The 24,336-nt window shown below is 37.7% G+C and overlaps 1 protein-coding gene across 2 annotated transcripts; it reads left to right on the top strand.

Annotated features, from left to right (window-relative positions):
• The first annotated feature begins 107 nt into the window (after positions 1-107).
• Positions 108-24,127, top strand: LOC135131149 (uncharacterized). 2 transcript variants are annotated; one of them, XM_064058729.1, is made up of 10 exons: positions 108-320; positions 9,113-9,272; positions 16,127-16,284; positions 21,187-21,259; positions 21,309-21,470; positions 21,522-21,720; positions 21,896-22,134; positions 23,147-23,246; positions 23,438-23,644; positions 23,701-24,127. In XM_064058729.1, exons 1-10 carry the CDS (start codon positions 256-258, stop codon positions 23,811-23,813), a joined length of 1,476 nt encoding a protein of 491 aa, XP_063914799.1. In that variant the 5' UTR covers positions 108-255; the 3' UTR covers positions 23,814-24,127. The 2 variants fall into 2 exon arrangements, with proteins under 2 accessions (XP_063914799.1, XP_063914800.1); XM_064058730.1 differs by lacking the exon at positions 108-320 and adding an exon at positions 5,731-5,953.
• The last annotated feature ends 209 nt before the right edge of the window (positions 24,128-24,336 follow it).

Below are 24,336 nucleotides of genomic sequence, written 5' to 3'. Positions count from 1 at the left end.
TAAAATTTTTGTAGGACGTCTACCGGCGATTGCACTCAAGCGGTTGCCCATTTCGTGATCATTATGAAACGCATCGCATCATACCTAGCTATAAGCTTGTTCAGTGTAAAACAACTCGCGTAAGCATGCGGTACTCTTTGATGGTCAGTATCACGTGCGTCTTTCTGATAGCGGAAAACGCGGCCTTGAGTGGGTGATAGCAAAAACTAAGTTGACTGAAAATTTGTGTTAGTGTTGTGTGATAAAACTATCAAAATGATTACTTTGTACAAGACCATCAAGGGTACTACCAAGCACAAGAGAAAAAGGGAGAGCAAAGGGTACGTAATAGACGATAAATTCCGCGGAATAGGGAGATATAAATACAACAGAAATGTTAGATTAGGTAGGAAAGTATAAAGAGAAAAGAAAAAGTTGGCCTTCGAGGTGTTAATGTTTTACCAATCGATCCGCGATGATTTTCGACCGTGTGTAGGCAAATATTGTGTAATTGCAGGCCTGTAATAAAATACGAAAGTGTGAAAATATAAACATGAGGCAATCGATTAATTAAATAAAAACAAAAATTTTTGTTCGCCCTAATTCACATTTATAGGTGGTTAACTAAGTGTGGCTAAACATATTCACGTTTGAGTGCGGTAAATACTGTTATTAAAATTCCATACTCGCGACATTTAAATGTGAAGGTAGACGATAAACGCATCTCACAATTGAATGGATTAGCAAAGACGTTTTCAATATATTTATCAAAACAATTATTTCGAGCATTCACCAGAAAGTTACTTATTAAATACTTAAATAACCGTCTGCCACATTAAATTCGTTAACAGTTACCCATTAATAATTAAATTACGGATAACAGTGGTCAGCAATGCAGTTAGAAATTTATAACTAGCTCGATGACCTAGAAATATTAACAACAATTAAAATTCAGACAATTTGCTGATTATTGCCTAGATTATTGTAATAACTCGCACGCAATCTGCTTCACTCTTGCATTGCATGGTCTTTTGCCATGACTGATCGGGCCTTACTAAAATGGTAAAAAATAGAAACTTGTACTGGCGAAATACGATTAAATTAACTACCAACGAGAATTTTTATACACAAATTAATAGTTCCAGATTGGTACCTACGCGACGTACATTAAATATAACTATGCGTCTAAAAGCGATTTTAATACTCAGCATGTGGGTCAAGTTGATCGTAAAATTTAAGAAAATCATTTTAATGGAATTTTAATAATGAAGTGACACAACTTGATTTTGTAATCCGAGTCATTGAAGCAATTTTTAGAGAATTTGATTACATTAAATATTACTCACGAAGTTCGTCAAGTATATACTTGAATTAAACAAGATTATATACCTATATGGGTTTTTGCCATACACAAGATAGATATTTTAAAAACCTAGATATAGCGCCTTCTAGATTGTTTAAAGGTTATGATGACTTCAGATTTGACAGATCTAAAATACCCATTAAAAAACAGAAATTTTCTTAGATGCCAAGACACTACCAGTGTGTATGTTATTGATTTAACCACCTTTATTGATAGGAATCGAAACATAAAACAACAAAATTCGCTTTCTAGAGTTCAGGAATGCGCAGATTTGCATATTTGGTAATTCATGAAGGCAATAATTTGTGTTAGTTTTTCGGTTTTACGACCGCACAGATTTGACGCGGCTATCTTTTTTTTCTTAATTAAAAATACATAATTCCCTATTGTCGTCGCAATTTTGGGATTAAAGATCAATTTTTTTCGTATCGAAAAATTTACACGAAATATCTATTAACTCATGTTTATTCATAGCCGTATTTCGCAAAGTGGAAACAATTTGGATTCTGGTGGGAGGAGGCTTAAGTTTTTGTACGTTTTTTAAGTAAAGCTTAAACGTGGAAACGAATCCTATTTATGCAAAGTACGTTAGAGATAATTTGCATACATTACGAAAAGTGTATTAATTACGTCCCTTTATTGGTGGAATTAAAACAGATTAAACGTCAAATGTCTGGAGGCAGTCGTACCACGGAGAGTCACGTATCAAGAGCTGATGTACCAATTGTGATGAAAGGTTGAATCACCAAAATGTATTGGTCGAAGGTGTTGTAATTTAGCTAGAATTAAGTATTACGACTGGATTCAAGGTGAATTAAATTATGTTATAAAAATAAATAGTCACTCTTTGTGTCTTGAACATTTTATTTTTTTAAGCATTCAAAAAACCAGTCCAATCTTCATAATGGTGACCATTAAGTCAACTTTATTTTAAAGAAAAGAAAAAATACTTAGCCAACCTGTTTAAGATACCCCGACATTTTTGCAGACTGATAGTTTATACCTTTGCCCTCCCCCCTCACCCGAAAATTCATCATCGCACCAAAAGACATCGATACTGTAGTTTGATTTGTACGCGTCATGATCTTACCCTCCGATAAACAGATTATAAATATATTGAAGCATTACCTTGCAAAAATACTGAATAAAATCTACACATAAATAACGCATACACCGTAGTGATACAATACATTCGAATAAATAAAAAGGGCATTGACGTGTCACCTACCGTCAAAAAAATTTCAACCAATGGTTCAACAGCTACGCCTGAACTTGTGCCTTGGGAATATTTATGTTCGCAAAATCTTTTCCTGGTTCTATTTGCATTCTCAAAGAGTCTACGCGTAATTTGGAATATTAAGGCCCGATTATTTGCTCAGTAACAACAACCGAAACCACCAAAACATGTATAGATGTCGCATATTTCCAAGATGAAATCACTGGAACCGTAGTATATATTTTAAACGAGTCGACGTGTTATTGGACTACCAACCTTACATTCGATTGGGATGTTTGCGAATGTTATCCCACAAAAAAATGTTTGTTGTTTATGTGGGCGTTGAACGACCGTCATGGTCTAGAAGTGCCATCATCAAGCCAGCAATTCGAAAATTACCGGATTCGAAGATTCTTCTACGTCTTAATCATCCTTGCCAATGTAAAGGTCGCAGCCTGAACTGCTCATTGTTAGGAAGGACGGTCAACAGTTTACCGGTCTAATAATTCGAAAGTTGAACCATGCGTAATTTCCCCCGGAATGAGCTGGCCAGTTATAATTAACCAGCAGCGAGGTTTAGACTTGAGTTACTTCAGTATGATGTACACAATTAAATAATGTCATGTTATGCAGCGACAGTCTGGACACACATCAACCTCTCTCGGGAAATTTTGAGTTTCTTTAGGATGATCAGTGCACTTACATGATTGATTATGTTATGCAGCGTCGGTGTGCACACATCTGATTTCCCGGAACGCATCGACTGACCTTTTTAATACTAGTCCAAAGAAAATTTTTTGAACTTCGTTTCAGCTTACAATTAAAGCAGGTTTTGAGTCACACTTAGGTACTTTAGTGTAATCAATAAAATTAAGTTATAAGTCATGTTGTGCGGTGTCGGGTTGGACATGTTTGGCCTTCTGGGAAACACAGGTTGGTCCCCTGAGAGGTTTCCCAAGATTCCGATGGCCCAGTCCGTCGACGAAGTATGACAAGTTTGACGCATTCGTCACCAAAGTTAGCCTTACACCTAAACAAATTAGGAAATTTTGTGAAATATCTGCCTGGTCTGATTAATTAGTGGCAGCGGATCCGATCGGTGAAAAATTGTTTGCTCCCGGACTCGTACCCGTTTTCTAAAGTTACATGTTGTCCTTGAGAAATTGTTATTTATGAGAAATGTTCGCCACTACATGTAACACAATCGAGCTTCTATTGTAGAGCAGCAATATCAAAATTAGTTCCACCACATATCCCTCGTCGTAACCAGCCTTGCTCAGAAAGCGAATCACAACATTCTTATATACAGCAATTAGAACTGAATAAATGGAACCCAAATTGAGAGGACAGGTTGCACTTGCAGGTAATAAGTCAAAATGTCACATTGCAAATTGGCGTAATTATAAGAAATACAGGTTATGGGGCTGTCAAAAACTCGGTACGAAATGAAAACTGAGTATTAAATGTGCATTCCTGTGGAGCACCGTACGGCGAGCATAAATCACTCACTGTCCCTGTTAAATTTCAACAGTCAAAATTATTAATTTCTGCGAGGACAAAATTTTTGTAAGTATTCCGAAGCGGAAACTTTTCAAACATGTGGTTGCAGTGTCGTGCGAAGAACCGAAGCGGTGCATGAAAAATGATCGCCTTGTTTTTGGCCGTATCGGTGTAAAACCACTTTCACTTTAATCCACTGACCAACTTGGACAAAATACAAGTTCTGGGCTCATTATCGCATCCCCTGAAGGGGCGAATTAAACCCGAAGTGAAGAAAAATGCACTTAATGATCCTTTCTTTTTTCCAGGAACAAAGCATCGCTCCGTCCGCCAGACGATAAATTTAAATTGATCATTTTGATCTGTTTATCTCTGTAAAAACATTTCGCTTGCCATCCAATAATATATACCAAGAATATGTGTCCTAATCGAAAACTCGTTTTAAAGATATATCATGCAAAAAAGACAAGTACTCGACTTCTTTATGTAGGTTTGTGCGTTGCGTTGACCTCAGATATTTTTAACCACGAGCACTCGCACTTTTCAAAAGCGAAGAAAAAGAGATTTTTTACAAATTTATTGTGTTTGCTCTTGCGTTCCTGGCGAAGGTATCAAGTTTTTTTGGGGCGTGATTTGTGTTTGATAATTTATTTAACAAAACGCGTGCAACGAGTGAAACAATCGCAAGCTGAATTTATGTCCTGCAAAATTCCGATTCGAATTTATAAGTACTTGTGAAGGAATAAAAGTCAGGTACTTGCACGCCAGCTCGCCCAAAACTACGCACTTTGATTAATACGTATGAGAAAAACGAATTCCTTTGCTTTTTTGACCACCGTAAAAGAAATAAAGTTAAGCAATGTTTATTGACTTGCCCTATACGGAGAATAAGGCCGAGAAGAGTTGTTTATGACGAGAAACACGAGGGAATAGTACGGTGTTAACAAGGCACGTAATGTTTGTTAAGTTGTAGCCTGATATCAAGGTGTCGACGACTTCAAAGATTGTTCTGCAAGCTTAAAACAATGAAGATTTGTTATTATTGCTCAAAACACAACAAAAATTTCAAGATTAGAAGCCAAGCGGAGATTTGCTAAAAGTATACCTAGGTGCGACACCCACGTAACACCACACTCACGAATAGATCAAATGACATGTTTAATTGCACACGTCATATCGCATCCCATCTCAAAAAAGAGCAAAATTTTTTTCGCCGGTTAATTCAAGACCGAACATCCAGAGAAAAGGGATTCCGAGCTCTATTATTTCGGATAAGTTACAAAAACAATAATAAACTTAAAAACAACTATATTATAGTCTGTGTAGTTTTTGTCCGAGGTTCGGCTGCTGGTGGTTCTCAAAATTCACAGCAATCGCCTTCTTGCCGTTTTTCTGTTTTATACTTCCAGCAATCAAGCGATTTGTATTTTTCGTGGTCTTCTTTTTTGACAGCTTGACGAAAACTTAGTCCACGATTCTTTTCGGAAGAGATTTCAACGGTGGGTCAGGCAAGCTAGGTGTGACAAGTAGTACCGAATATCTGCCACGAGATGTCGAGACAATTTCGATATAACGCAGCCAAAAAGAAAGTGGCTTGATTGCTACTTACCTTGTAAACAGTTAGAGCTGCGAGAGGTAGGGGACTAACCCACTTACTTGCGACGTCATAATGAGCTTGACGTCAGGTACTCTTGCGCGCGCCACCATCGAAAGCGCGCTCTAAACTGAATGTTTCCTTTATTCTGCTGTGTGGTAGATGTGTTCCGTAGCGCCGCGACGGTCTGTCGTTTTTTCGTCGCGGGTGATAGAATTCGTACTCAATATGGATTTGTTCTAGTGAAGTGATTCCTAACCCTTTTTTGGATTATACCGCTTCTTCGCTTCTTCTGTTTTTGGTAAGTGCCGAGCACTCCCATTACTCCACAGAAAGTACAATGAGTTATATGGCACTTTCTTATAAGGCAAATATGTATAAATATTTATTCGTCCAATGTTCCCACTTCTCAGTACTCGTTTTAAATGCAAGGTACTACACCGAAGAAATGTTATACGGATGCGTCCAGTGAATTTTAATTATAACATATGTGGTATTTACTTTCGAAAGCTAGCCCTGTCACTTGCAGCACTATATCTTGCCGATCAGTTCTTTGCACTATCATATGTTTCTGTAATTATAGCAAGTACCTCGCAGCTACCGTCGTGACGTTTCATCGATGTCTCTGAAAAAAACCACACGTGTTCTATTATCGCTGACTGATTATTTACGAATACTATTAATAGAATTCTAATTTAAGCTGTCACGGAACAACAATCAATTCGAAGACAATAGGAGCATGTGATTGAGCGATCACTCCAAATTTTCGACCGGTCGTACTTGAAAGTCTGTGCAAGGTCCAATGCTCTAATAACTTCCGATTTTTCTGGTCTAATTAAAATCGGCGTTGTCACAAAAACTACTACGTTTTCTTCCAAGATCTTAGGCGAAGATGGTGGCGCATAAATAACGGATATTTCGAAAATGATGTTTTGTATGAATCAGGGACGCACCGGCATCCTTAACGCTGTGTAATATCCTAATAACGCGAAAGTGTCAAAACGAACGTAGTACCTATATACAATTTCTTAACGTGTTGGAGAGCATCTCGCACGTTCGACGTGAGAATGATTTGGTACTACCAAGTCGGTTACTAAATAAGTGCAACCCGCCGTTAAATTAACAAGATTATTAAGAATGTCTATCTCGATCGCGACTTGGCTGTGCCACTGTATATCTAACAAGGCTAGCTTAAGTTTCACTCGTTTCACCAACTCTCTCGCCAAGAAATAAATATACAATAATACATGATGTTATGGTACTTTCGAGCTAAATACTAATACATGATGAGCTTCTGGTCATACGTGACATATCACACTGGTGTATTTTTGTACTACAAGAACTGATTTTGATTAGATTTGTAGTAGGTACTCGCTGTGTTCAGCCAGATGTTAATTAAAAAGAGATTACCTCGTTTAACTTTTGATAATCTCCAAACGAGCGAACAGAATATAACAAGGCTTTTCACCAGATTAAATTAACATTTGTAAAATGAGAGGACTTTTCCCGGATCGTAATCAAGGTCACTTGTCATTTTTTCCTAAATTAGGATCGTAGTGGCGATAATGAACCCACATTGTCTGACAAAGTTTGATCATACAGAATTAACGACGGTTTTTAGCATTCACTGTAGCAACGAGGAAACAATGGTGACAAATTTAATAACAAACCACAACAACGCCAACTCGATCACTGCACTTACATAACACAACGCATCACACATCGACCCAAAATAGGACATTTTCTTTTCATCGCCAAAAAGAAAAAACGTAAAAAGTGTGGTAGACGAAGCCTATTTTACATTATAAAGTTCTTTGTCACATTCATTGTATTGTTATGGTCAAATAAACTCGAACCTACGCACTTTATGCATTAGAGTTAATGCAAGATGTAACCCCTATAAAATTGTGAGGTTATGTCAAAGTCAATAAAATATTCGAAGTGTCAAATGTTTTTACGGTCCCCGGAGCTGTATAAATTCACGATCATTTTACTTAACAGAGTAATCAGTTAAGTGTAATTGAAACCACACTACATTTATGCTAAGTAGTTACGTCCTTGAAAGTTGCTTTGCCTTTTTTTTTGTTACGTCCGCTGTCCAAGTATTTCTATCCAGAATCCATAACATATTTCATTCCCTCTATAAAAGAAGCATGTTATTTCTAATTTTAGCATTTGTGTATGTCGATGCCACCGTAACATCAGCGATGATAGCCAGTAGCGCATAAAAATGTTAAGCTTCTTAGATTTGTCAGCACTTTGCGTAAAGAAGCATTGTATTGTAATGGACCCAAATAAAATCTAAATCCATCTGATCCTCTACTCGTTGGCACATTTTTCATAATTACACAATAAACAAACACTCGATTGCTATCTCTGTCTAAAACTGTTCTTTCATTTTTGGTCGCACGTAGGCCCGTGTAGAACCGTTGATTGTGTCCGAGGCGACAACCCTCGAAGGTCGACGACGACGGGGCGAAGATTAATAGTGTTCACCAATCAGGTCACGCAAATCGAAATGCCACCCTGCGATTTGCTGGTTACACAATAATTGCAAATTTTGCAGTGACCTTCCGTAAAGTACGTTTAAACACCTACATATTGGTAAATATACAGTAAAATATCCTACGTGCGAACTCACTGACTGAGTCACAAAACTGGAAAATTTGTTTAAGTCAGGATGAGCTATTAACAGTTCATCGACATAGGAACACGGTTGTATTTGTAAAATAAATACCCCAAACGAGCATTTTTATTATTAATTGGCGTAAAATTGTATAAAATTAATTTGTCCTTCTACTGCGCTGTTATTATTCTATAGTCACACCCGTTTTCTTGACAGACAAGGAATTAAGGCAGGTTCGTACTTGATGGCCACAGAATGCTAAGGCAGGAATTTATACGCGGTTCTCGACATGATCGTTCTTACACCGATACTTTGCATTTCTTAGCTCAATTAAGGAAGTTATCGACGATTTATACAAATATAGGTGCATCATTACATAAAATCACTTTCTCTTCTCTAATTCTCCAGATTTACAGAAGACGACATCGAGATTAAACGAATAGAGCGCCAAATTTTGACGTGGTGTCACTACGTTTTAAAAAATTTCACGATTTTCACGCCAAATTAAAGCACGTTATTTTCATATAATAGTTTTTTCACTCGTGTTGGAAGTATTAAGGCGTAGAAAATTACATTCTTCTACGCAATCAGTTTACATCATCAATTTATATTATTTAATATTGTTTTTAAAGTTTGGCGTGAAACCAGTTTCAGTTCGAAATACGTCACGTTAAAAATGACAGGTGGTTAATATAACCTACAAGAACCTCATCATGTTACCGAAATAAAGTTACTAAAGTTACCATATTTAGTTACATGTTTTGTCAAAAATGGCGGTTATGATTTATTAGTATGGCAGGTTAAATCGGGTACTGAGTAATGCTGTTTTTACAGAATTGCCCCTTTAGCTCTACCGTTACCAGAAACGCCTTCAGAAATGGTTTCCCGTCGCAGGATTCTATCACGGTCACGTGACGATTTGCATATGGATTCCACATTTCAACCACAAGAAGACGAAGAGGACGTTTGGTACCAAAAGGATAAGCTTTACAAGGTAAGTTTAAAATTCATCACGCTTGCTTGTTTAACGGGTACGAAAATGTGAGAAAACTTCCGAAAATCGTAAAAGGATTACGGTACCATTAAGAATCTCCTTTGAATTCTAATATTAAGTAAGGCGAGAGCAATTCCAATTACATAATTACCTCGTTTGCTCCTAAATTACGTAAAGCGTAAACATTCAGATTTTAATATTTCAGCTTGTCATGTCAAAGGCCACAGTAGAAAGTTAACTAACATCAATCGAATGCAATTCTGAGAGTTACATTCCAAGAGCATTTGGGTGAAAAAATTGTTTGCATTGTTGAACAGTCAATTTACAGCTATGTGCATTGACGTGACTCACAAAAACAACACCTAAGATGTAACAGGCAACGAAATGCCAATTCAAAGGACGCGGTATTTTCGATTCTGTCACAGCGTGGACGAAAATAACAACAAAACACGTAATAATTTGCTATTTTTATAGTGATCGACTTCGCATTATTTGGACGATAACGCCTTGTCCGCCTATTCGTTCTAACGTAACCTGTCAATATTTGACAATCGCTATTAATTTATAATGCAAAATAAAACTTGTCCACTGACAGTAAATTGCTAAATTGCTGTTATAAATGCGTCAAATTTAAATATCAACAATAAACCATCCATAACTTAACTGTAAAACCGAGCAAGTAGGCGATAATTATTTAAAACTTGTCTGCCCAAATTCGATTTTGTCTTTCGTCTATAAGAGGATTTGCATGGTCATCAAATTAACTGCAAATTTTAAGGCGTTTTTGTTGCGGCCGCCGCGTGGGTTATATCAAATTATAAAATCTTTAATGAATTAAATGCACAGTGAGTAATTGTGACGAAGACAATACGTAATGCTTCCGTCACATACGCACAGTTCCGGTGCACTTGACAATGTGAATAAAATAATAATTGCTTAAATACTACAAGTCCACACACAATTTACGTAAACCGATTGATTTTGACAACTCCGAAATTTTGAACCGCCCAGGGTCTGCACTCCGTCCTTTACTATTCAAGCCATTTGGAAACGATCGCGCACATAACTACATAAAATTGTGTGAATCAGTTAACTGACATTTGACAACATGAAAGAAAGCCATTTCACAAGGAGATGAGTCTTTCATAGTGCCAGTAAATTAGATAATCCCGTCGCTGAGTTCATTTCTAAATATATAAACATGTTATCGATTACATCTAAAGTGATGGGGGATGGTGGAAATCACCAATTTTGGTAACCATCTTGACACAAACATCCTCAGTGGGCGACAAACAAGACAAATGACACACAGTTCCGTGAGGATTTTGCAAAAAGGTGTCTTATAATTGGTGTAGTAGGTGGACGTGCATTATAGGGTCTTGCACACAATTAGTTCCAACACCCGCATGTAACCCTCAGATTTTGCTAAACGAAGTTGTAGATGTTTTGCGACCAATAGTAGCCACTTAATTAAATCAACGTTGGATAAAACGTTACTTGATACTTGGGTGTCTGGATTCGTCTTTGTGTCAAAATTAGCTTTGTTTTACACCCTGTATGCGCTCATCTATTGTGTTCTCTGCGTATTAATTCTCGAGCAATTATTGCACACAAGAGCCACATTAGTAAAAAAAGCGTTAAATTGCCAAATTATTTTTTCATGCCGGCTATAATCTTCTTGCAATTAAATTTTAATTTCCAGCATATTTTGCACTTACGAGGAGTTTATTGAACTATTACACACAATGGAAGTAATTTTTTATCTAGAGAAATTAATAAAATTACCAGCATCGATGCTGATCGAATTTTTTCGCAAGCGTTCTTTTTTTGGAGAGCGCTATTATACGAAACCACTTTGTACAGTCACAGACAGTCGGTTAGTTAAAAACTAAAAAAAGACTATTACGTTGTTTATTTTGACAATTGACAAATCATTCATCTTGTTTACTTTGCTCTTCCACAACAGTTAATTTTAAAGTGTATAATGATTAATTTGCGGCCTGTGTAGGTTTTAATAGATTACAAGCTACCAAATTGAGAATTTATGGTAACTACTTTAATGGTGTTCGTCGAATTACTCATCCCAAGAAAAAGATTTATTTCACCGTTAAATTATCGTTTTAGGTTTCAGAAAAAAGCTCATTTGAGAAATAAAATGAGGCCAGATTGACCGCGATGTAGATACTTTCACTTTTCAGATCAAAAGGAGAAACGATTTTTTGCTTATTTAAATTTGAAATAAGTCTCAAGAGGCCTAAGGTCGCCTTTTCTTAAGACTATATGTCATAGCTTTGACTAGAATCAAATAATGAAGCTGTTTTTCGATTCGTACTACTATGTCAAAGTCAAAAATTAGGTTAGAATCACGCCAAATTCGATTTCTGGCCGAATGACGTAACAGGTTGAAATAAACACACGAAAAACGTTACACTGCCACAAATTATATGTCTCTTGATTGCACAATATATCCGGTTTGACGCGTAGGTTTTAAATTTGAATGTTTATAGATATGGTTGATTGTTACATATATTACCGTATTATTAGTAGCATTTTGTGTACAGGTGGATACCTTATTTAGCCTACCTGTTCAAACACTTTCACCTCCCAGAGTAAAAAATTAGCAAGAAAAACATGTATAGGTGCTAATAACCCATTAATGTTATGCTCTCACCGTGTTCCACAAATTGCTCATAAACTACAATTTTTATAAAAAACTGACAGACACGCGTCTCGATGCGTTCCATTTTTTCTAAGGTGGTACCACAAACGTCAACGTATGCCTCGAGCGTGATGGATAGTCCTCTCTATGAATTCGCAGACCTCCATAATTTTGCACAACCCACAAAGACATTTTGGAACGTGATGGTACTCTCAAACGTGAAGTAAAAAGTGTTTTCTCTGGTCGACGGAACGAGAATTAACTTTTCCGTTTTTTGTAGCAACAGTTTTATCGGGTGCTTGGCAAAAGCGTAATAGAACATGAATATAAACAGTAATTAGCTCCTGGTCGTACCAATCTGTTTTATCGCATGTCATTTAAGCGTGTAATTTGGATCGGATCCATTAAAACCGCTTACCGGCCAGACTTCTCCAAAAATTCTAATCGAGTTTGTGTGCCGATCCCTACTTCCATTTAATCGCGCGTGAAAAAATGGATGCACTTTTTGCCGAGCGATTTCTTATCACTGGAACTCGTGCTGAATGTAAAGTACGTAACCTACCTTTGACCCTAGTCTCTGTTTTACCGACTAGAATTACTGATGGCACCGATAAACCGGAATGTATTGTAGGCTTAACACTATACTGTGTGACACATTATAACAATGGCGTGAAAACACCTATACACGTGCTCGTTGCGTAAGTGGTACCGAAGTAAAAATGTCACCGCGAACGGTCACACCGAAGTCAAAGCTAATCAATTTTTGTCAAAATTGCTTCGGTCGCATCGTTTCGTCAACGCAAGCTGAAATCCATTGTTGTAAAAGCAGTACCTTTGTTACTCTTTCTGTTAATTGGGTTTCATTCACATGATACTCGTTTCTCTTCCTGAGAATTAAACTTCATTAAAATTTATCATCGAAAGTAATTTTTCCACATGCAAAGTGCGAGGAATTTTAGGTACGTTTTACGTATTTGGTGAAAGTCGGGTTTTTAGGTAATCCTATAGCCTAATAACGATAGTACCGATAAAAATTACACGCTCTTATTATGAATTTAGTGTATGTCCGTGCTTACGGTCTGGACAACGGTCTTGACATTTGCGGAGACCCTGACGACCGGCCAAACAACTTTCACGACGTATATTTAAAACAAATATTTTGATTCTCAATGAGATATTCACTCTATTGTTAAAATGGATCTCTGTACAAAAGGCACAAATTGGAGTCAACACGTTAAATAATGAAGAACAAATTCTAGAACCGCTTTTGTATTTTGCTATTAGTAAACGCAACTATCAAACAATCGAGAGAACGAGAGGAAAGCGCGCTGTAATTATTTCTATTATTAAAAGGTTAAACGCAAACGCGTCTAAAAATTACTAAATTATTTTGAAGAGTAATTCTTGGATTGGGCAAGAGGAAATTTGTAAATGTCAAAGACAAATTTACGCTTTTGACATTTTAAATGTTAATTTTATAACAGATTTATCTTCTTAATTACATTACCATATTTACGAAGATTACAAGTTTGCATCACTTACAATGACTCGGTAAGATAAACAAAACAGATGTGATAGTGCTTTTCGCCGAAATGCATCGACCGGTACTATCATAGTACCATCTTGATGTACACACTTTTGGTGGAACTCCGTGTATGAATAAGTTCAACTTGGTATCTTTCTTCAAAAAAGATTTAAAACCGGTGCATTGTTTCAAATAATGGAAACAGTACTACCCAATATCCGTAATAAGAATGTCAAGGTTGTTCCATGAGAATGTCATGTCGGTGCGGGTTTGAGGAGGATTATCAATCTTTTCGAAGCGAATCATCTTCAGTAATAGTTTTTACGCGAGATACAGTTAACGTAATTGCACAGGGTCCTTAATGTGCTACAAACAGATCGCTTAGTGTTGCTATGCTACGTAAGCAAGGTGATTACGCCTTACGGCATTTTAGCCGTTACAGTAACGTCCTTGTAATAAGCACTATACATTCACGTTTGAAATATTTTCAAGCATACCTTTCTTACTAGGGCAAATCCGTTTGACTTGATCTCTACACAATGCGATCTGACTCTCCTATGGGAACTTGCGCAGATGCATTTTTTGCAATAGTTTGGGAGTGTTTCACCAGAACGTGATGCAACTGGTAATTATCAAAAGTAACTCAATAAAATAGATGGTTAATCTATGATGAGTACCGGCACGAATTATCTTAGTGGAGTTACACGGTACTGCTGATACTGTTACAAGGTCAAGGTAACCATCAAGCAACATGTTCGCTATAATCACTTAAGTGAATAAATGGAGTAGTTTCCCTTTTCATTGTAGAAAAAATTTCAACAGCTGTTGATCAATCAAAAAACTGGATTGGTTCACGGAGAAATTTTCCTCGATTACAACCGATCCGATTCTTTTTCTTTCTTTTTAAGTGACAAATGATATCATTCGTGTTTAAATGCTCTATTTATCGAAGAAAAAACCGTGAAAGTAACAAAGTAAACACCGTTTTTATCAATCATACCAACGAACATCTATAAATATATCGGTCTGGTTCTCCTTGTGCATGACTTTTTCAACGAAACAATAAAGTGCTCTTTATTGTACACGGGTATCATAAATACTGGCACAATTTTCGTGCGCGAGTCAATTTAAAGTAATTTGCGTATGATCTGTTGTACTTTGTCATGAACGCAGTTGCTGGGTCCAGTTTTTTCTTACGCCGATATTTTTTTTCTCTTTCCATTCATTATTCCTTTCACTTTCAAGAAGTACCTAATCAAAATTACAAATTTAGATTTAATTTTAGTTTCTCTTATTAAAAAACGGCGTTTAAGTCGTTTTACGTTTTTATTTGTTTTATAGTGTGGACACATTTAGTTTCTCCACTTTCGCTAATCTCATTGTTTCATTACATTCCAGCGTTAGCAGCAGTATTACTGCAACAATAATTGTCTCACATTGACTGCAGTTCGCTAAATATCAAACCCCGCAGGAGCAATGTCGACTGAATATCGTGAAAGTTTCTCGTGATTCACGTTACCCATCGATAACACTTAACTAAAAATATGTTGAAAATATAAGAACAAGTTCTTGCAATATGGGAGACTATGTGTACGTAAGATTACGGTTACATTGTTGAGTTAAATTGTGTAATAATCATTAAAATAGAGGTACTGCTTTGTGAAAGTCTTGTAAAAGTGGTGACATTACGAACCACCCTAAATCTTCTCTCTTTCTCTCGGCGTTTGACGAATCCGCGTGAGTCTTCTCCCGTGACGTCACATCGTCAGGCTGCATTGCGAGAGTGAGATGGAGGATTCGCGAATTTTAAACGAGGTCCTGATTACCGCGTCCACGACCGCAAACCGCTCTGATTATCAAATTACTTCAGCTAATTAAAAGATGGCCAGAAATGATACGGCTAATAAATCAGGCTCCGAAGAAAGCTATGTTACACATTTCGGGCATAATAATTTGCGGTGCAAATTGAATTATATTTCATAATTTGTACCTTTCGCCATAGAACCGAACAAATGTTACAACCGATATTTTTCAAATGCTTTATTTTCTAACAATAGATCCATGAAAATACACTAAAGAATAATTTATCGCTTATAACCTCAAAGTAGAACAGGTATTGTATAAGCATTGAAATTGTGTAACGATTTATTGAACTATATCCCTTTCTATATCGCCTCTGGTGCACGCTTATTACTCCGTATGTCGTTTAATCTAAAACGCTGAGGTCGAAAAAGTCAAATCTAATCACGTTGTAAGAACTAATGTACAACTATGACAGAAACTGTGTCTACAATAAGCCGGTTTACTCTCAGATAATGATGGCCGTTCAACTGAACTGTGTTAGTGGTATTTCCTGTGTTTTTTGCATCAACGCGTACACTCTCAATCAATCAAGAAACCTATAAGCAATCAAGAGCGTCGGTTTTTACACGCACTTAACGCAAAATTCTTTACTACTTTACACAACCTTTCACTATTTATAGTAATTACATTTTCTCCAATAAAAAGTCTCGAAAATCGCAAAAAACCCCATTACCGAGTACTCGATAGACATGTATCGTTTTCGCTTTTATAGCATTAACTGGTGTAATTCGGGTCAGCAGCCTCCGGCGATTAATAGAAATTTAACATTTCAATATTTGTGTCGTCTAACCTCAGCTTTTTTTACAGGACCACATCCAAGAGGTTTTGGACAAATGGACACAAATAGACGACGAAATTTGGGCCAAAGTTATCGTTCTAGAGCGGAACCGGAGGGTAGCAAAAGCTTACGCAAGAGCTCCAGTCTTGACGGTCAACGGATCCGACGATGGATTCGACGGTTTTCGGTAAATTTTACTAATTTTGACATCATTAGGTCGGGTTTGCTTCATAAGAAACGAGGGCACAACTGGGTGCGAACGCATTGCAAAATAGTCGTTCTGTAAGAGACTGCCACCGGACGTTTAATGTAAACCTTTCTAATCGCTGGTTTACACAAACTCGTGACAACTACAACTATCAGAAATGTATTTACCAATGCGTCGTCGGAGGAAAACTCGGTAGCAATCGACGATAAGCGGACAAAGACAAAGTAGACGGCATTAGAGACACGTTCGCTCACGGGGTACGCGCTGAACCGGGACCCGAAAGGGGTTATTAACGTTATTAGTTTTGCCACTTGCGTCGATTACAGTAGGCGATTTTTTGCCGCCTTGTCTAGATTGCACAACCCTATGCCGACTACTTTTTTGCTTTTTGTCGATGATCGTTTTTAAGGTTTTCTCTGGGGTTCGCTCTGAAGCTAGTTTCCCGTACTCCAGGGGAACAACGAAACTTCTAGATATAGACACTTTTGCGTGTGATCTATTTTTGTTTGAAACAAGAGCAGCCATTTTTGATAATGCAAAGATAAGCTTTGTTGTAAAATCCCAAATCTGGCGACGAACAAAGCTTACATAACGAAACTTACGCAGCGAGGACAATGACTGCAGTCCGAACAAACGTTCCTACACCATCCACTGTCCAAAGTTTTTGTGTGCGCTACAAATAATTCTCATTTAGCGCCTCAAGATATATTTAAGTAAAATATGCACCACCCGCGATTCTTGCAACACGCAACTTTAATTTATAAGATATTTTTAAGCTTCAGCGTTTATAATTAATATCCCTTTTAAAGGCCGCTCAAAAACGAAAACAAGTTCTTCGTTATCTTGTTAATGTTTGTATAAATTATTTCGTGGAAAAAAGCGATGATGTATGATTGCACAAAATACGGGCAGAAAAATCTCGCGAATCTATAAATAAATCAATATTGATGTCCGAGTTGTAAGTGAAATTGTTCTAGATTGAGAACGACAGTGGCTATTGGGTTATTGATGTGGTTGTATGTATATCTATTTATAAAGCATTTTTCTCTTGGTCTAACATGTAGAAGTTCTATTAAAATGACATGGTCATTATTAACAGAAACCATTTGGATGCTCATTTAACTTTTCATTAATCATGTTTTTTCTGGGTCTTCTTTTTGTAATCGTTCGTTTGTAACATCTTGTTATTGATATTATCGACCTCATTGTTACACACGGTCTGGAAAGGTTGCATTTTTTGTTCAACTTCACACTTGGCCAAGGCGATTTTGCACGGGAACACCTGAATGGAATGCCGAATTTTGCTGAGTGAGAGTTACTCCTTTTATTTTTTTATTACCGACTTCTCACTAAGTGAATAAGAGTTCCAAGGGTCGATTATTAATATTAGCAATATTGGGTGCCACGATATGATCTTGGATGCAGACGTGTAATATTCGGGCAACCATTAGTCGATTGACTCCCACAGATCATTACTTTAATAAGCGGATTGCAAAAACGCCTTGGTACTTTTTACGCAAATCAGATTTTAAATAAGACTTTCTGAGGTTGCGGTACCAACCTTGATTCATTTAGATTGGACATTTTCAAACTTTAATTTGTCTTGAACAAAGACACACGATTAATACCATTTTACACGGTACGACCAGCTTTAAAGACGTCTAATCAAAGGTGGTTCCAGCCTTCTCACCCAAATCCAAGTCGTTCTTCCGCATTTCTGTCCAAAAACACACTAACCGGTCGCTTCCATGATGATTTTTCTACCACGGCATGCAAATCTGTTCCCTGAAAATTGCGTCAATTAATTTAAATTGGATTAAATTTATTTAATCGAATGTCTGAACCACCGCTATTTACGGAGACCTTGTTCTTGCAGCTACCTTGCAAAACGTGTAAATTATAGTTCCATTCAAGTAACAAAAAAACAGCTGATTGCTTGATTTAAGAGTTATTTTGTCGTACCGCGGTGGATTTTTTGCTTGCTGTGGAAAAAAATGATATAGAGATGTGTCAGTATTTCGTAAAAATGCGACTAGAATATTGTTTTGCTTGGTATTTAACCCTTCGCGGCGGGATGTTTATGGCCCACCTACGGCGAAGTATCAAATATTTGTTGTGGTAGTACTGTTTGTCAGCTTTACAAGACCAAGACTGGATAAAAGGAGAATGCATCAATTTAAATGTCAGAACAATAAAATTTGCATGCATAGAAAAGTTCCCGAGCCACATCGACTTGTTCGAATTTGCAGTACTTTGTTGGTACTTCGCAGAAATCAGATAGTTCGAAAGTGGCTTCTTCTAGAATCTAGATTTACCTGCAATTCGCAAATTAAACATTTTAAGGAGCGGTTTTAGTTCTTTAAATTTAAATAACATTCCGATCGGCGTTTAGATTTGAGGTTTAACGTGATGAAATGATCGGAATTTGAGGTAAATGATATTTCGCTATCTAAACTACAAACTGGGTGACCTTCATTTAATGCAGTTATAATTATTGAAAGTATTGTTTGTGTCTTCGTACTTTATGTTTATTAAATGGATAACGGTGTCTAATAGCGGAAAATTCTTCCGTGATTAATGCAGAGGCAGTACCTTGGTTGGTGGTACCACCCCCGCTATTGTGCGGGATCATGAATTGAAAACGTAATTTTAGCGATGTACCCTATTCATGACCAGTTTAGACGATGACACCTGTAAATCTCGATGATGGAGTGGTAGTACCACGTTTCCGAACAAAGAGCTGATCCTTATTAAACCGTGCTTCTCTCACAATATGTCAGTACTTCGCAGTTTAGGAGTCTCACAAAAGTAATAAAAGTTCTTAGTTGTCAAGTGATGTTATTCAGGATATAGTGAGTTCGCTGGCCAAAGACGCCTTTGCAATTACACAAGGTCGTCTAGTCTGGGTAACGCAGATATTTTTACCAAATCCCGCTCGTATAGGAAACACACTATTCAAATGCCAAAGAAATTACGTAAAAACAAGATACTTCCTAAATCATGCGACATGAAAAAACTCTTTTCGGTAAAGAGAAAATCGCGAATTCTCATCGGTTGGTACTTCTCCACGTCGCCAACTCGGCAAGGACACCTAGATTCGCCTGACAAATTTATTCCTGCTTAATCGCACAAAGAGTAACGAGAAAATAACAAACAGAAGTAAAAAACGTCGACGGGGATTGGCCTACAGTCAACTCGTCCAAATTGGAAGCGGTTGATTTGCTAAATTGAAATTAAAGGATTATACCTCCAGCTACCTGCTACCTATCTCGTCGCCGTACCGAATGAAACGTGGTCGCGCGTCAAGTCAGTGCCTTCGTTATCACCGAACACCGTGGCGAAGTTAACACATGGATATGACATTAAGTACCGCTCTGGTACCAGTCTTCCTAAAATACCCACAAAGATTCGTCATTTTGCTACCGTGACCAAAATGCTTGAGTTTTTCCAACATGACGGGCCAACTTCCAAGTAAAACAATTTATGTAATGGTTTAAAATCGGTAGATCGGCATCCGTTCTGATCAATTCAAGGTTGTCTCTTGCTTTGACGCCCACTTCATTGACTTGAGATCCCGTAATTGAAATACAATGAGCTAGGAACGACTCCGATAGAAAAATCGCAAACAGGACATAGTTGTTGGCACAATTTGTAAAAGGCTACTTGAGTGAAGCTTGAATAGCCTCTGTGTTTTAACATATGATAAAATATACGCTACGAAATAAAAAAGGTACGACTATTATACAGTACTACTACATTGCTCAACTTAACAGTGCCTGCGTTGCGTCATTCGCACTGGACTAGATCAACACTATTAAACTTAATGTCCTTTGCTGATTTTGCTACATAATTTATCAACGTGGGTAGACAGCGGTAGATACTATAGCAAGACACACCTAGAAGGCTGAACCATTTATAATTTCGTTGCTCTATTTGATTATGTAATTTACACGAGATTAAATTCTCCAACTCATACCGCCATAAATAAGTTGTCGGTTTTACGGGTGTTAAGTCTTGTACGTAATATGTAATCAAACTCATTAATCCGATGTGAAGCACTCCATTATTCACCACAGACGTTATAAAACTGATCACACAAAAATAAAGGGAAAGTGAATGAATACGTGTGAATTTTCTTAAAATAAGAAAACAATGCAGAATGAAAAGTTTCACTCCAGCTCAGCCAAAATTAATTGCTTTTCGCAATTAAGAAATTATACATAGTTTGCTCGTTCGAAAACGATCCCCGTCTGGACGGACCGTATTTTTAATTTGGGGCAGGTAGCTACCACTAACCTATTACAACCATAAATCTACAAAATGCAAACTTGACGACGACTTTAACCCTTTTCAAACTTTGCTATTGGGTCCTTTCACGAATAACTATTTTGAAGTAGATAAATTACCCAATTAATTGGTCTTCAGAGCTACAACAAACGCCCCCAAGTGTGTTTTTTTCGCGTCACACACTTGAATGATCCGTTGATTCCGAGGCATTGTTCAAGTGTGATCACGTGAGTTTAGTTCTTAGAGTTTTGAATTCAGACAGACTCAGATACATACAACCTCCCAAGTTGATTACGCGACGTCTGCAAACGATCACTTTCTTTGCTTTCGTTTGCACGATTTTTTTTAAGAATATTGTGCTTGTCATCTCTTTCATTTATAGCTCACATCAAACGATTTGTAACAACGAAGTATTGTCTGATAGTTGCTAAGTCACTGAGATGTGGAACTGTACGAATTGGTGGTACCGTCTCGTAAAATCACCGACAGGTAGCCCGAATTCTACTAACCTATACCCTATTCAGGGTTTTACTTTTATTTGGTCTTACAATTAGGATGGAACGTGGTTTTTGCTTATGCGGTCGAAATTTTCAGAATTGGCCTATGCGGTTTTGACAATCCGATGCGGGACCAGAAAACTGAAGAATTCAAAAGGCACATCGGTCATGTAAGTACCACGAGCTTTCCTTGAGCCCTCTAACTCAGCTTGTTCGTAGGGGGTGAAAATAAAAATGGACGACGCCGGTAATATTCTAATAAAACGAGTATCGAAATGTAACGTTTACATCAAAAACACGGGTCAAGACGACGAGAACGCGATAGGAAACGAAATTCTAAAACTTCCAAACTGCGCGCTAGAACCAGAAAAACCCGTGAAGGTAAATTACTCCTCCCGTGAGCTTACCCAATATGACTAACCCGATTTGCAGCTATTCGATATGAAGAAATTTCAATCAAATGTAAATCGTGAATTACGTCGTGCTTATCCTGATCGTCGAAGATTGGAATGTCAGTGTCTGAGTGCAATAGCTTTTGTAAAATCGGAACCAGAATTACTCGAGTGCCCTATTTGGGTTCTCATCATAAACGTCGTAGCCATGGATATGCTAAAATCGAAACTTCCTCCAGGTACGCCTACGTTCCGCTACGGCAAAAACAGTCGACCGTTTATCTCCTTTCGTCTTAAAAAGGATAACAATCTCGTCAGTTCCAAAACTGTATTTCTAGTTAATCCGTAAGGTGGTGAGCGGTCGATGTGTCCGGAGTAGCCAAAAGAGACGCGATTAATTTGTGTTAATTCCAGTGCAACGTGTAATAGATATCAAGAACAGACCACGCATCCCGATCCCAGATGAGGATCCCTACAGCGTTGCAGGTAACGGTAGCGGATCATCGGGCAGTTCAGGTTTCGCGGGGGCGAGTAGTGTGGCAGCCACCAGAGAACAACTCCTTTTGCAGAGCCAACAACACGCACAGCGACGCAGTGAGAAACCACCTAAACTACCACCCCGCGAGAATATGTATCCCCATGACATACCCAAGGTTTGTCTTTCTTGTTTATTTTCTCGCTAGCATTACAGCCTTTGTACGCCTACAATCATAATAAACACATAAATTTCTAAGCCGTAATAGAATCTACATGACCGTTACTGAATAGATGCTATCAATTTTAATTATTGCCTACTAACTGTGTACAACCATATACTGATGCTATTCCATAAACATATCTGCAACGAGCCAACAAAAGGAAAAGTTACCCTATTTATAACCCTGCGTTTCGGACCAGAGCGCCAGATTCAACGTAGATGACGATTAGTGAATGAGGATCACTGCACATCTGTGGCCTAAACGCTTCTTAGGTCGCTCTTGATTATGTTTTGGCAGATGCAAGATTTTCTGATCGAGCGGTAGTTAAAAACACGGTCCATCTGTCGTGGCCCACTTTAAATAAGTTCTCTTTGTTGGTGCTACCGATATTTGTACCTTGGTTTCATTATAACAACTAGAAATCCATTCTCTGAGATTTTGGCAACGTATGGCCGAACTGTGGCCATTAGGACCCAGGAATTGCTCCAAATTCTTTCAGGGATTGGTGATTTAGCCACACTTGGGGGCGCTTGTTAGAAACCGAAATCTCGATGAAGAACGAAAAACTGATTTCTAGGTGTACTTATTGTTTCTATTGCGCCGTCAGGAGGGCGAGGGGAGGGTCAGAAAATCTACCAGGATCGGCGATTTTCGTTTAGATCGGTGGAAATGACGGGGCTCTCTAACAATAGGTTGTGTGTAGTCGTACGGATAGATCAAATGGAAAGATTGTGCTTCTTTCACGCACAGAAGCTAATTATGTAATTTGTTAATTACCCAATACTTGTGTTTTCCGTGGTGTCTGATTACCGAAAATTATTCAAATTAGCGTCGAATATTTTCTTTTCGGCGAAACTACCACGCCGCTTTCCGCAGTCTACTAACCGCTTTAATTGCTCTATTATTTCGGAAAAATGTAGAGAAAGTAAAAAATCGTCGCATTTTTGTATCCTTTTACTTTTTGCAGCCCGATTACGACGACCACGATCACGACAATACCAGCAATAGACTCAAGCCTTTCCCGTCTTCGCGGGGCAAGGAAAAATCAAAAGACAACAAAAAATACGGTGAGTAATTTTTTGCGCGCAATTAATATAATAGAATTCGCAGGATTTGCCGACAATATAATTTGTTACGTCTGTACGCTACTTTTCACTTTGAAAGTCACGTTGGAGTTAGTCGAGCAAAAAACTAACATTTAGAGCGAGATCTTTCGAGGAAAAACGTCGGCTCGACGTTAAGATTGTGTCGGTTTCAGATGATCCCTACTACTGTGGATTAAGGGCTCGTGTACCAAATTTCGTAGCTAAATCAAAATCGAAAGAGACCGCAACGCCTAAAAGATTTTCGGTTAGTCAGCAACAGGCGCCGCCCCCTCTGCCCATGATGCACCAGCACCACATGAACCCTCATCACATGCACCAACACGCCATGTGGCATACAAGAAGTTTCGAAAGTGGTATAGGTAAGTTTGGTGTTTTAAGGGAGCGCAGCGAGTTGTACTTACCGGAAAATGTGTAGATTCTGACGCCGCCGAGTCGCCTTATAACCAAATTTACGGACGGTTGCCTATACCCACAAGGGCGTTCATTCCAAGTCAGTCTCGTACTATGTATATTGGAGAATGGGACTAAATTTGTGTAAATATTAGTGTTTCTAACGAATATTTGGCATTTGGGTGATTCCAACCTTTATCTAGTTATACTTAGTCGAGTAATCGCCATATGCCTCTTCAAGACTTTTATCTATTTCTACAGGCACCTATATTTTATTTTGATACTGCCACTATCTTTGTTTATAGACTTTTTTAATAACGAGCTATGTATGATGTATGTATCATTTATGTTAAACCGCCTTGTAAATAGTTACAAGATACTTAATTTAAGTAAGTAAACTTGATAATCTATTTAAAATACTCAGTAAGATATTGCTAAGATATTATACAATTTTTTAAGTGTATAGTACTTTAGTGACAATTTTTGAAAATGTGATTACGTTACGTCATAGTCAAAAGTGTTTATATGCTATATATTTTTGTAAACTTACAAACTGTATATGATAATTTTGTAATGTACGCAATAAATGGTGACGGATGTGAATTATAAATCATTTTCTCCTTCCCTCGCGCTTGCACCTACGTCGGCGATTGCTCGAAAT

This window comes from Zophobas morio, unplaced genomic scaffold (assembly GCF_036711695.1).
Source record: "Zophobas morio isolate AGI-343-1 ecotype UQ-CSIRO unplaced genomic scaffold, CSIRO_AGI_Zmor_V1 ptg000019l, whole genome shotgun sequence".
NCBI classification, from domain to species: Eukaryota; Metazoa; Arthropoda; class Insecta; order Coleoptera; family Tenebrionidae; genus Zophobas; species Zophobas morio.
The sequence above is the reverse complement of the archived record's forward strand: the minus strand, read 5'-3'. Positions and strand labels throughout refer to the sequence as shown.